This window comes from Lepidochelys kempii, chromosome 7, assembly GCF_965140285.1.
Source record: "Lepidochelys kempii isolate rLepKem1 chromosome 7, rLepKem1.hap1, whole genome shotgun sequence".
NCBI classification, from domain to species: Eukaryota; Metazoa; Chordata; order Testudines; family Cheloniidae; genus Lepidochelys; species Lepidochelys kempii.
Window position 1 is genome coordinate 45,315,695 of NC_136386.1, and position 14,637 is coordinate 45,330,331.

General features: G+C 37.1%; 1 protein-coding gene across 4 annotated transcripts in view; it reads right to left on the reverse strand.

The window, feature by feature from the left end:
• Window positions 1–384: 384 nt before the first annotated feature.
• Window positions 385–14,637, reverse strand: part of LOC144930733 (uncharacterized) — a 48,366-nt gene continuing 34,113 nt past the window's right edge. For 2 of the 4 annotated variants that reach the window (XR_013636059.1, XR_013636058.1), the window contains 2 exons: window positions 6,611–6,706; window positions 1,833–3,566 (listed from right to left, as the gene is read on the reverse strand). Coding sequence is in view for 2 of the 4 variants with exons in the window: in XM_078853734.1 (XP_078709860.1) it covers window positions 3,304–3,566; window positions 6,611–6,706; window positions 8,877–8,958 (441 nt within the window). In the remaining 2 variants the exon portion in view is untranslated. Of the gene's footprint in view, window positions 457–1,832; window positions 3,567–6,610; window positions 6,707–8,876; window positions 8,959–14,637 lie in introns of those variants that run through there. The other 2 variants (XM_078853735.1, XM_078853734.1) reach the window with 2 other exon arrangements.

Genomic DNA, 14,637 nt, shown 5'->3' on the forward strand with positions numbered 1-14,637 from the left:
TTTTTGAGTGCAGTTATGTAACAAACAAAATACATTTGTCAGTTGCACTTTCATGATAAAGAGATTGCACTACAGTACTTGTATGAGGTGAACTGAAAAATACTATTTCTTTTATCATTTTTACAGTGCAAATATTTTGTAATAAAAAAATATAGTGACTACTGTACACTTTGTATTCTGTATTGTAATTGCAATCATTAAATTTGAAAATGTAGAAAAATATCCAAAAATATTTAACAAATTTCAATCGGTATTCTGTTGTTTAACAGTGCAATTAATCGCAATTACTTTTTTACAGTTAATCCCTTGAGTTAACTGCAATTCATCGACAGCCCTATTAAATATACACAAACATGCAAGGGCTAGCTATGAAGCCATTACTTACATTCCAGACAGCATGTTTACATGACAGTCCGCTCAGTATAGATGGGTGTCTCCTATGGTCCATTGTTGCTTCTGAAATATATAACACTGTGAGTGCCACTAGAGATTTCACAAACTCATTGTTTAAAAGAATGCAATTCTATCCCTATATGCTATACTGGTGCACTCCAGGATTCAGAATGCCCAAGACACCATTATATATTTCTTCTGGCAAAGCACATGGAAGTACTGCCCAACTCTATTGCAGAGATACCATGGTCACACTTTAAAAAAAAAAAAATTCTCCTCACTTGGGAGAGAGTGCTCCTGTGAAAGACATTCCCATTACTTAAATGAAGGATACCTCTGAAAACAGTAGTATCTCTCAAAATAAAGACTTCTAAAGTGTCACCACTGCAGCTATACTCCAAATTTCTTTTACGTATGGAGGAAACATCAATCAGAAAGATAGCCAGCCATCAAATTAAATTAAAACCAGGACAAATTACTAGTTTCAATATAATTATCCAAAACTGGGGCATTCCAGGAAAGGAGGTTTTTAGATCACTGTTGGGCCCTTCTTAGAGCAAGAGCTCTTCAGCAAAATAATGCCCCTAACAGGACACTGAGGCATTGTTCATATTTGACTGAGGCCTGGTCTCCATTTTTTACCAGCAAAACGTTAAGTGTTGTGATTTTTTTTTCTTTTTATTAACATAGTTATGTTGGCAAAAGATCAAGTGTAGACCATTACACGAGTATAAAGGTGCCTTACACTGATAGAGTTTCTTTTGTTTCACCAAACTGGAATAAGCTATACTGCTCTAAGCACCTTTTTGTACTGGTATAACACTGTCTACCTGGGGGCAGAGTGGGATGAGAAAGAAGTTGCCTCTTTAACTATGCTGGCATCACTAAAGCAGCACCATTTTTAAGTAGGGCGGATTTGATTTAAATCAAATTGATTTAAATAATTAGTCAGGAAGACTCGATTTAATCATGGATTTCTACTTAAAAGTGTATTCTTGTTGGTTGGTATAACCTTAAAACTTATTCTTCACAATTCAGAGATAGATGTAGATTTCATTTTTAGAAGGTACACACTGTACATTTTCAAAGTGAATTATTTTGAAAACTTTTCAGATTAGTTTTACAGCTATATCAGAAAATAACTGTTTGGTTATGTCATTTACCAAAGGTAATTGAAGCAGATATTTATGAAGTCACTGGGAGGTGAACTATCTCCAATTCAACAGGTTAATCATTAATATTTGGAGAATTTTCTTGCCATGCTGTATTAGGAGGAGATCACCACCAAAGAGACATTTAAATTGTTTTAGTTAACTAGAGCAACAACGTTATGTATTCTGGATTTTTTTTCTTCAACAGCAAACATAATACTTTAACAAAACAAGCATATGAATTTTTGAATGTAGTTAAACATTCAAGTTTTTTAAAATCAGGTTTGTTTTTGTTAACATTCTTAACTAAAATAGTTAAATAAAATATATATATATATTTTATTTAAAAAAACAGAAATTAAATCTACTATGTCAGCCAGGTCAACATGAGAAATTTAAAATAATGGCTTCTGCAGCTAACTCAGTCATTTTCACCTTCATTTTCCTGTTTGCTCATAATCTGGAAAAGAAAAACCAGCTTTCCTGATTTTTCAGGTCCCAAACAATTTCTCAATTTGGAATGAATCAGTCCAAAGGAAGAAAATATGCTTTCTACACCAGCAGAAGAAGCTACTGCTGTTAAAAGTGAGATTATCACTTCAACAGTTTCTGAATCCAAGTGCTTGCGTGACTTCCACCAGCTCATTGGTGTGACTTTCTTTAAAACATCATCAGCAAACATATATTTCTTGAATGGTTCACTCTTAGCTCTGAAGTTTATTAGAGTTGGCATTATGGAGGGATGACTACTGGATGTCCATGTCATAGCCAACTCCTCTTCTTCAGCAGTTAAGGTTTGACCCTGGTACCGAGCATTGAGAATATTTGCTAGAAAATGAGCTGAAGACAGTGCTTGTCCCATTTGGTTTTTTTTAATGCTTGTAATTTAACTCTGTCATTGCATATTTCTCTTTTTAAGATCTCATTCAGTTCCTTCCAAATTTCAGCAGCGTTAGCAATAAAACAGCTATTTTCTTGCATTTTGTTCAAGGCTATAGAAATAGGCTTCAGGATACTTGGCATGAATTCAACATTTCTCTTAAGCCCAATGTTGAGAACTTTGGCTGTGACAGCGCCATCTATTTTTTCATGATTTTGTTCACAAACTGTCATCAGATTAGGCCGGTTCTTGATCTAGTGCTCAAAACAGTCCACTCCTGAGTTCCATCATATGTCTTGCAGGAGAGTTAGCTTGGTTCCTCCCACTGTTTTTAGAGCAGCTGCTGCAAAGTGGTGGTTACAGAAGTATTTTGCAATTTCAACAACATTAGCCTTTATTTCTGGAACACTGAAATGTTTGGCTAGGAGGTGCATCAAATGAACACTGCAACTATATGTTATTAGCTTGGGACTCTCTTCACTCTCTTCTAAATTTCTTCTCATCTTGGATACATTTGCAGCATTGTCTGTGACCAAGCTGCGTACTAGACATTTAAATTTTTTTTCACAGTTTGTTATAGCTTTTACTATAAAAAGCTACTTCTTGTAAGTATTCTGCTGTGTGTGCATTTCCTGATATATCAACTGTTTATATAAGGAAGACATTCCCTTCTTCTGTTGCCACACAAGCACATACAACAGGATCATTGTGGGCATTGCTCCACCTATCAAGACTCAGCTCTTCAACTTCACCCTCTAGACCTTTTGCACACTGCTCAATTTCTCTTTCATACACTTTATCCAGCAATTTGCCTGTGACATCTACTATTGTATCCTGGTCTTAATGACTGAACCATATTAATGAAGTGTGGGTTCTCAATCATATGGAAAGTAGAGTTTGTGCATAAACAAACCAGGCAATTTTTTCATCAATTACCTCTTTTTTTGTAATCTGCTGGTTCTTATCAATGGTTGTTTCTGGATGATGGAGGTTTTTTTTCTTTCTTTTTGCTACAGGTGATATACTGTGGTCATGTGCCACACATGATGTAACTGAAACACTATCATTGGCAGATAACTCTGAAATTATAGAAAATGAAGGTGGATAGTCTTCAGAATCCTGTATGTTGAGGATGGATTCTCCTAAACAAAATAAGTAAATGCAGTTATTTAATATTACCATACTGTTCATTTAGTACAACTCATTACATTCACTGACACTCAGTACTACTTTAAAGGTGAAATTGTAAAAGGAAGACTTGGCCTATTTCAGCTCTTTATTTTTTTTATCACAACTGCATATAAAATGATAGTACCATAGAATAACAACTATATTTTTTGCTCAAACATGAGAATTCAAGAATAGTCCAGAAAGAAGAGAGGCAGTCCTTAAAGAAGTGTGAAATAAAGTTTACCACCCTGAAGATCCTGCATATTCAGACATGTTCCTTTCACCATCTTCAACGCACCTTTCTCTTTAGAAGGAACACTTCTCATGATGTTTCATTCAGGCTACCAAGCCTTGCATTTCTTTGTTGCACTGTTTGCATTTTGCACCCATGCCTGTCTTACCCACAGGTAGAGGAACTTCATTAAAATATTCCCAAACTGGGTCTCTTTTATGGCCTGCTGCCATTATAGGTTTTCCCTTCTAGTGAGAGAACGATATGGTAGATCTCAAATCAATGAAGGCTACACTCAGAAAGACCTCAAGACTTCTGGAATATGCTGCTCAAACAGTTTCACTTTTGTTTCTGCTGCCTGTCCCTCCCTTCTCACATTTATCTCCAGACATCTTCTCCTTGTCCAGATCTATTCCTCCCCCAACAATCTATTCACTGAACCTTTTGAAACTTTGCACTTTTAGAGAGAGGTAAGGGATTGACTCTGTGTACACAAATTTGCAGAGGGACAATAGGATTGAGGTCTGTTATTTCTCACCTTTTATTTGTTTTAAACCATTTTTGCTCTTAACAAGCATGTTATCTCCAGAGACACAAATCCACGGTTTGAGAACTGCAAAACTGAGCATCTCTGATCGTGTCTTCTAGACTGAGCACTGAGTCCCATTGGGTAGATAGAAAGATTAACCTAAATAATCTATACAGAAGCCCCTGGAACCCCATAAGATTGGGTCCCTAATCCATGAACTATTGGAACTCATTTATGAAACTTTTCTTAAACATCACATGAATATATTGTCTCATACTATAGCATTAGAATTTATAATCCCTATTCCATGATGAGATATCTTTGAGCTATAATGTATCTTAATTAAAACGGTCTTTAGATTTTTTTTCCTCAAAAAGCATTTTATTGAAAAAATCTGATTTAAATAAAATCTGATTTTAATTTTTTTTTAAATCACTGATTTTTATCCACCCTACTTTAAAGTATAGATACGGCCTAAGAGGAAAAAGTGCTCTCCTCCACTGAACCATTAATACCACTTCCTGTTGCACTTGTGCTTTACTTGAAGATCTCTCACACAAGTATTGGCCAGGCCTTGACCATGCTTGTCTTATAAAATCACAGCCCGAGACGGGATGGCTGCAGGCAATAAATCACTGCAGGCAATGAATCACTGAGTTCCCCTGTTCCTCTGCAACACTTTGACTCTAATATTGTATTTTGCACAAGTTCTACTAATAAAGGGTTTTGAATTTTCTGCTTATGTAGTATCCATATGTTTCTTCTATGAAATTCTTCCCACAGGGAAGTCTTCCCTTACTGTCAGCCTATTACACATCCGGAATTTCTCATTGTAGAGTTGCACCTTGCTTTATAACTTTTTAATTCTATAATTTTGCTTTTTCATTTAATATAGGAAAGGACTTAAAGCTTCTCTGATAAAAGGTACTATGTAAATCAAGTGTTACCTTGTTCTATTCATGTATTTTTAACATTTTATTTACACTTTCATTTTTAAACGTCAAATTGTATACTTGAAAACTGGTAACACAAACTAGAAAAAAAATTATTTAATAAAAACAGAAGTTGCAATCTATATAATATTCCAGGATTGTTATTCTGTGTGTTACTCTTAAGCCTAGAATGTCGGAGTGAGTGGGAAGCAATGGAAACAGCTACAAGCATGGAGAAGAGTTCTTTTGGTTCAGAATAGCATCAGGTTGAACCATAACTGGGTTTTGCAGTCTGTTCCTGTTGGAAGTTTATTGATATCATTGCTTATTCCCATACCACTATGACCCCAATTCAACAATAAATTCCTTTATTCATTGTAAAGGCTGAATGGTATTTGTACAATTGCTCGAAGCATGTCTAAATAATAAGCAATTGCTACATCCACACAGTAACAAACATTCCTAAGCATTTGATCAGAATACTCATGAAAGGATCAGTACTGGGGATAACTCTCTCATCCTGACTTGCTCAAGCATAATCAGGTAGGATCTGATAAATACCCACTGCAAGTCTGGTTCTTCTACACAGTGCAACAAACAAGTGATGCAATACTGACTCTTACTATTTTAGCTAAAAACCAGGTTTTGGCTAGTTTGGGATTACTACAGGTTAAACACTACATTGTTCAAAGTAGTTAGAATGATTTTCTGATGAGTGGGATCTTTTTTCCCAAGCACTTTTCCTCCTACCTTAGCAGTTACTTTTCAAATTCAGTTTTTCCACTTAAGCCACTGTGAAATTACCCAGGGTACAATCTGGACTGATGGATAACACTCCCCCCTCAATTCCCCAACCTGGGGTGCCTTTTACACCGCTTTGCTGCGAGACCAACCACTGCTAGTCTGCCCTCAAACAGCCTCCACTATGTAACTCATTGCCAGCTATACTGTATGAGTGCTATCATGACCCACTCATGTATTACACTGCAGAGCAACACTAGCAAACTCCCAAGTTCCAGATTTCCCCCCAGAAATGTGTGCCTTGTACTGCCCAGCACCCTCTTGGACAACACAAGCTCATATAAAGTTGTCATTTATTAACAGAAAATGATATGCAAAAATCTTGTTATCCCAAATGGAGTTTCCCAAACACTTTTAGATAAAACAACAAAATACATTTGATTAACTACAGGAAGATAAACTTTAAGTGACTACAAGTAATGAGGCATACAAGTCAGAATTGTTTCAAGGAAATAAACAGCAAAACGCAACTAACACCTAACTTAACAAGCTAAATTAATATAAAGCAAAAGTCGCTCTCACCACATGTTCCAGCAGTCTTACTGGTTGAACCTCTTTCAGTCAGACTCTCTCCCCTAGTCCAGTGCTGCTTCCTTTGTTCTCCAGATATTGATGATGCTGTGGGGAGAGAGAAAGGGAGAGATGATTTGGGGGTATCTGCCCTCTCCTCTTTATAGCCCTTTCTCTTGCACAAGAATATCTCCAGCTGATCAGGAGACAGAAAATCTGTGTGGCCAGGAACTTAAACTGCTTCTTTGTCACTACGTAGATTTGGTTGGGTTTTTTTGGGTATCATCCTTACCCAAGAGTGGCCACTTAATCAGGTGATGGTCCATTTGAGCATGTTGACAGCTGGCAGAGGGGTTGGCTAGCCTTTTGTCTCTGGGGAACTTGTTTGTGACTGCCCTCCCAAAAATGTTGGAACATGTCTTGGTAAAATCATACAGTAGAATCTTCCATCTTTACACAATGTTGTCACACATACTTTATTAGGACAATAATAATCAGCAAATCTTGAGTTTTCAAATAACAGTTTACACAGTCTGCTTTGTACATAGTCTTATAAAAGAGGTGAACATAGGGGTACAGCCTGTCACAGCCACATTCCAAGTCCGCAATTTCTAATCAAGCCTACCATCTTTCAGGACCACTGCTAACTGCAAACCAAGCCATATATTTTTTCCAACTAAGCTAATTTAATCCTTTTATATCTATCTAATCCTACAGTTACGATCCAGTTTTTAAATTCTTACAGCTGGGTGACAGAAAGGCATGTAGCTATACTATATCTATGTATCTATACAGCAAGGGTTCTCGTTCATTGTGACATCAGAAGTAATGCAACCAATCACCACCCTTACTCTACAGCTAAAGTTTCACTGGTCGTATGAGAGAGATGGCACAGATGGTGGATTACATGGCCCAGCTGCCCAACCCATACAACAGCATGGGACTTCAGTAACTAGTTTAAGCAATTTGAAAAGAAAGTACAAAATTTTACATGATACAGTGAACACAAACAATAACTAGACATTCATTAGACAAAGGCATTAAAACAAAAGCAGTATTGCTTGTTGGAATATACATTCCTTGTTTAGAAATAGAATTATCCAATATAGTTAATATTTGAATTCAGGTGCAATAGAATGCCATTAGATCTTATTCTGATGTATTATGGACCTAATCCTGCTCTCATTAACATCAACATCTGACTCCCATGTTTCCAGTGTTGTTGTAGCTGTGACCCATGGGCATTGAACCAGGCTCTAAAGTGCTCCATCCTCATGTCCTCCTTCTTATATGCATAAATGAAAAGAGATTTGGCATCATTGTAATCCATAAAATGTGAATTGCTTTCAATCAAAGCATAATCACATGTTAACAGGTTATAGTGCCAGTTTAGATATAGCTACAGAAGCAAAATCTTATCTTAAATTCAGCAATATTCTCCACTGTAACTAAGTTGCTCCAGAGACAGCCAAACTTGAAGTCATAGCTCTATTCTCAAATAATACAGAAAGAAATGTAATAAAAGTGAGCTACACAATAAGGAAAAGTCAGAAATAACTGGTGGAAAAGGCTTACTGGGCTTCTAAAAGCTTTGCCTATTTGTTAAAAATTGATCCTTTTCTTTTGTTCATGTGTGGTTTCCAATAATGAAGAGACTGTTGTGCAAAACAATTTACATAGCTTTCTAAAATTCTAATATTACATGACTTGATCCTATTTTCAATAATTTCAATTCTGCAAAGAAGCAAATCATTATCCTGTATGAAGACTCCATCCAGTGAGTAATTTAAATTTCATACTGTGATTGCAATTCAGATATTTTCCCTCTGATTTTTGTAATGTTCTTTGATTAAAAAAAATCTTAGAAATAAATAAGCTGATTCAGTTTCAGACTCATTGCAACAAGACTCTGAAGCTTGTATTAAAGGAAACACAGATGAATGATATCTTTGAAGATAGAAGACAATTTATATACAGAACACACTGAACCAGATTCTCAGCTAGTATTGTCTTCAATGCAGCTATACTGATTTAGAGGTGCTAAGGAGCTGACTTGCTGCATTCAGTGCTGCTCTGGCCAAAGAAGAATATGATGGGGGGCAAATTCCCGTTTTTTTTGTCTGGATGTCTCCTATAACTGTCCATTCATTATTTTTTAAATACCTCAAGAATCAAAAGGGGAAAAGATATATTCAAAAAGGACCTCAGCAAAGAAAAGCAAGACATCTAAATAACCATCTAGCTAATTACAGAAAACATTCAACAAAATGGTCCTTACTGTACTGGGTGAAGAGAGTTCCAACAGGGAATGTATTGGCCACTGGCAAAGGCACAGAAGCAGCATCAGCAAGAACAGCAATCTGTCAAGGGAGAGAAGCTTTAGGGAAATCTTCTCTCCTAATATTACTTTCTGATATTTCACTGTAACTCTGCATCCACTCACAACTTTTACAACATACACATCAGAAGCTTTGTGCACCCAGTGTGTTCCACCTGCCCTCCCAAACTAAAAAATCAAATGGTGCAGAGGGAGGAAGGAAGAAACAAAACGTTTATTCTTTGAAGTTCTCCAGAACCAGGGGACCTTTGTGCATCCACTCACATTATCATGGCTAGTTTAAGGTCTGGAGTGCTGTGTAGCTCCTTGGCTTAGCATCCGTCTCACTTGTACATACACTGGGTACAATTCTGTGCTGCACCTCTTGGAAACGGTGGCTGCTCCAAGCACTGGCATAGCCCCAGTTGGTATATTACAACACCCAGTGGCTAATCTAATTTATGGCAGCCCTCTAAAGACTGCCTATGGGCTGTGTCACAGCCCAGAATCTCTGTAAATTCATGCACTCCAAAGAGACCATCAAAATCCCGCTCTTGCCCCTGCCACATGCTCACTGTGCCAGAGCTTGTAAGTGGAGCAGCACAGCACCATTTCTACTTGCTCTATACTGCTCACATGCTGGAGGAATTCATGACCTCTATAGAGTATATAGTGATTAAGGCAGATGAAGAAAACCTCTCCTGCTGATTCTCTCACTCAAACTGACTACTACAGTGAACAACTGCTCCTCTAGAGGAAAGAAACTGAAGTGATTATTGTTCTTTAAATGCTCCTAAATTTAAAGGAAAATGCACCAATACTTTTTAGATGGTGTCAACAACTAATTTCATCCTGTACCTTACAAACTGTGTTCCCTTGTGAGAATCTAAGCAATGTTAATCCTCAGCATGGAAATCACTGTTACAAGGGGAAGATGACAGACCTTTTATTTTGAAACAGTGCAGGCAGCTCTGTCTTTGGGGGAATATTCCCTAGGATTATCTTAATTTCTTCTGAAACCTCAAATTGATTAAATTAGATCACTGAAAAGCCACTAAGGGCATGTTTTGTAGGGCAGCATGTTAATCTCCTTGGATTTGGAGTCTAAGTTTGAATCCCAGAGTAGCTGGTAGTTCAAAGGAGCAATATGTAAAGGTCTACACATACCAGTTCAGTGAGGCTTCTGTCTACAGCTATTAAGAGACAAAACAAAGATTGGAAGTAAAGACCTAAGATCCTCCTGCATAATCATATATGTAGTCATAGAAGTAAGATTTTTTTATTAAAATAATTTTCCTAAGTAGTGCTACCTGGAAATTCATTGACCTGCTCAGATTTGTAATTTTGATACACTGTTTCTCAAGAGTCATTGTAGTGACTCCTCTAAAATTTGAAAAATTCTACCTACATGAGACTGCACTTTTACGATAAATTCAAAGTAAATTGATAATCATTGCATGAACATAAGAATGGCCATACTGGATCAGACCAAAGGTCCATTTAGCTCAGTATCTTGTCTTCCAACAGTGGCCAATGCCAGGTGCCCCAGAGGGAATGAACAGGAACAGATAATCATCAATGATCCATCCCTAGTTGCCCATTTCCAGCTTCTGAGAAACAGAGGCTAGGGACACCATCTCTGCCCATCCTGGCTAACAGCCATTGATAGACGTATCCTCCATGAATTTATCTAGTTTATCTAATTCTTTTTGATGACAAATAGAATTTTTTATTTTTATTTTTTCAAAAAATAGAAATATTATACACACACACACACAAAGCAGAGGACAGATTTTCACAGCTGCCTGGGAACAGGCAGGGGACTCATGCCATAGTCTTTGGCAGTGGAACCACCACGTGTCTCTCTAAGATATCCCTCCTCCTCCCTCACAATCTTTTCACTTCAGCTTCACTCCACACCTGCCCTTCTTTCCCTCTCTCTGCCCTGTCCCTCTTATTCCCTTCCCTTCAATGTCTCCTCTCCCTTCACTTTTTCTTTCAATTTAGCTTATCCCCTCCTACCTAAACCTGTCCCCAAAATAACAACAGCCATGGAACTAACATGATGTTTGATGCCATTACATGATTCACTCTGCTTGGCTATTATACCCTTTTCAGAAACCTTTTCAATGTCTGCTCTCTCTTTAGATTGTAAGCTCTTTGCGGCAGTGACTGTCTATTACTCTATGTTCGTGAATTGTATAACACAATGGGACCTCAGTCTTGGTTGGTTGTTAACCACTACTGTAGTAAATATTATTAATATTGTGACAGGGTCGGGCTGGGTGGCTATAGAGAGTAATAGAAGGCAGATATATTAGCCCCAGGTTAAGTAGGTCCCTTTTCCCTGGGTAAGGTAACAGGGAAGATTCCAGAACAATCAGGAACCTTCTGGAGACAATTAAGACAGACAGGCTGATTAGAACACCTGCAGCCAATCAAGAAGCTGCTAGACTCAATTAAGATAGGCTAATCAGGGCACCAGAGTTTAAAAAGGAGCTCACTTCAGTTTGTGGTGCGCATGTGAGGAGCTGGGAGCAAGAGGCGCTAGGAGCTGAGAGTGAGAACGCATACTGTTGGAGGACTGAGGAGTACAAACATTATCAGACACCAGGAAGAAGGTCCTATTGTTAGGATAAAGAGGGTGTTTGGAGGAGGCCATGGGGAAGTAGCCCAGGGAGGGAACCTGGAGTAGAGGGCGGGTCCCCAAACCTCCCAACTCCTGGTCAGACACAGGAGGAATTGACCTAGACTGTCGGTTCACGAAAACGGCCAAACTGAAGGCTGCCATGAAGCTCCAAGGCGAGCAAATCCGCCAATAAGCGCAAGACCCACCAAGGTAGAGGAGGAACTTTGTCACAATATCTACTACAGATTTATCAAATATGCCATGCTGAGTACAGTTTCAAAACATTTAATCTTAGCAGGCATAATGAGCCATTTAATTTTTTTTTACTATATATGGGAGCAGGCAAAAAGGGCAGTGAGCACCCAACTCCCATTGATTTTTGGTGGCATTTGGGCAACTAACTTCCATTAGAACCTTTGCAAATCTCCCCATATCTTTCATATCTCTTTTCATCTCCAAACATTTTTGGAATAAGGCCAAATTCAGAGATGAATCTAAACTAGGACTGTCAAGTGATTAAAAAATTAATTACAATTAATTGCACTCTTGTTAATATAATACCATTTATTTAAATATTTTTGGATTTTTTTCTACATTTTCAAATGTATTTATTTCAATTACAACACAGAATAAAAGTGTACAGTGCTCACTTTATTTTTGATTACAAATATTTGCACTGTAAAAAACAAAAGAAATAAAATTTTTCAATTCACCTCATACAAGTACTGTAGTGCAATCTCTTTATCATGAAAGTTGAACTTACAAATGTAGAATTATGTACTAAAAAAATTACTGCATTCAAAAATAAAACAACGTAAAACTTTAAAGCCTACAAGTCCACTCAGTCCGACTTCTTGTTCAGCCAGTCACTCAGACAAACAAGTTTGTTTACATTTACAGGAGATAATGCTGTCCGCTTCTTGTTTACGTCTCCTGGAAGTGAGAACAGACGTTCGCATGGCACTGTTGTAGCCGGCGTTGCAAGATATTTACGTGCCAGATGTGCTAAAGATTCATATGTCCCTTCATCTTCAACCATCATTCCAGAGGACATGCGTCCATGCCGATGATGGGTTCAGCTCGATAATGATCCAAAGCAGTGCAGGCCAACACATGTTCATCATCTGAGTCAAATGCCACCAGCAGAAGGTTGATTTTCTTTTTTGGTGGTTCAGGTTCTGTAGTTTCCACATCAGAGTGTTGCTTTTTAAGATTTCTGAAAGCATGCTTCACACCTTGTCCCTCTCAGATTTTGGAAGACACTTCCGATTCTTAAACCTTGGGTCGAGTGCTGTAGCTATCTTTAGAAATCTCACATTGGTACTTTTTTTGCATTTTGTCAGATCTGTAGTGAAATTGTTCTTAAAACGAACATGTGCTGGGTCATCATCCGAGACTGCTATAATATGAAATACATTGCAGATTGCGGGTAACACAGAGCAGGAGACATACTATTCTCCCATGAGGAGTTCAGTCAAAATGCAATTAATGCATTATTTTTTTAAGTGTCATCAGCAATGGAAGCATGTCCTCTGGAATGGTGGCCGAAGCATGAAGGGGCATACGAATGTTTAGCATATCTGGAATGTAAATACCTTGCAATGCTGGCTACAAAAGTGCCATGTGAACTCCTGTTCTCACTTTCAGGTAACATTGTAAATAAGAAGCATTCAGCATTATCTCCCGTAAATGTAAACAAACTTATTTGTCTTAGTGATTGGCTGAATAAGAAGTAGGACTGAGTGGACTTGTGGGCTCTAAAGTTTTACATTGTTTTGTTTTTGAGAGCAGTTATGTAACAAAAAAAAATCTACATTTGTAAGTTGCACTTTCATGATAAAGAGATTGCACTATGGTACTTGTATGAGGTGAACTGAAAAATACTATTTCTTTTGTTTATCTTTTTTATAGTACAAATATTTGTAATAAAAATAATAATATAAAGTGAGCACTGTACACTTTGTATTATTTCTTGTAATTTAAGGCCAATTATATTTGAAAATGTAGAAAAACATCCAAAGATAGTTAATAAACTTCTATTGGTATTCTATTAACAGTGCAATTAAAACTGCGATTAATCACGATTAATTTTTTTTAGTTAATTGCGTGAGTTAACTGTGATTAATTGACAGCCCTAGACTAAACTAGTATATTTTACATTGTCTTGCAACCACCACCATATAAATTACACTAATTTAGACTCCTATAGATGCTCACTGATATGTAAACTACATCCCTATATGCCCCACAATTGCCATTTAATTTAACTAATCCTGACAATAGCCTCAGTGGGTAGGTCCATTTTATAGTTTGAAAAATTGAGGAAAAATAAGTTAAGGCCATAATTCTCAAAAGCATTCACTAATTTTGTATGCCCAGTTTTAGAAACATAGAGGCTAGAGTTTCACTTTGCATATAGGCACCATACGTGCCCAATACTTTTAAAGATTTTGACTTAAGTGACTTTCTAAAGACAGACAATAAATGAATGACAGTGCTAGAATTAGAATTGATGAGTGTTTGTTTTTTTGATGATACATACTTTTATAAGATGTATTCACATCTACTTTTCCAAATTTAACAGCAACAATATAACAAAAATAGCCAAAACATTTTTAAAAATTAAATTATGAAAAGCAACTCTGGCATTTTTAAAGCTGTTGATGTTAAAAGTCAAACATTTAACGGGTCAGCCATTTGTATCCACATCTGTTTCTGAACAAGACTGTGTAGAAGATCTAGCCTTTGATTTTTTTTTGTTCTATATCATCTTTCATGGCAAATGTGGAATTTAAGTGAGTACAGGACCAAAGCCTCCACAAATTATCTTTTTATGGGAACTCCTTCCTGATGCTTCCGATGTCATGGAATTGATATCTATAAACACAAACACTTATTCACCCTTAAATAAATCACACTTCTTTCTAGCCATGGGGATGATTCTCTGTCACTAATAATAAAGATCAGAGTGCTTCCTTGAGGATTCCTTTGTATCTACTTTTCTGTCCTCTTTATCAAACTCCTGAAGGCCATTTTTCATATAAATTAGCTCCTTGCAATCAAGCAGCAGAGCCATAGAAAACCAGGACTCCA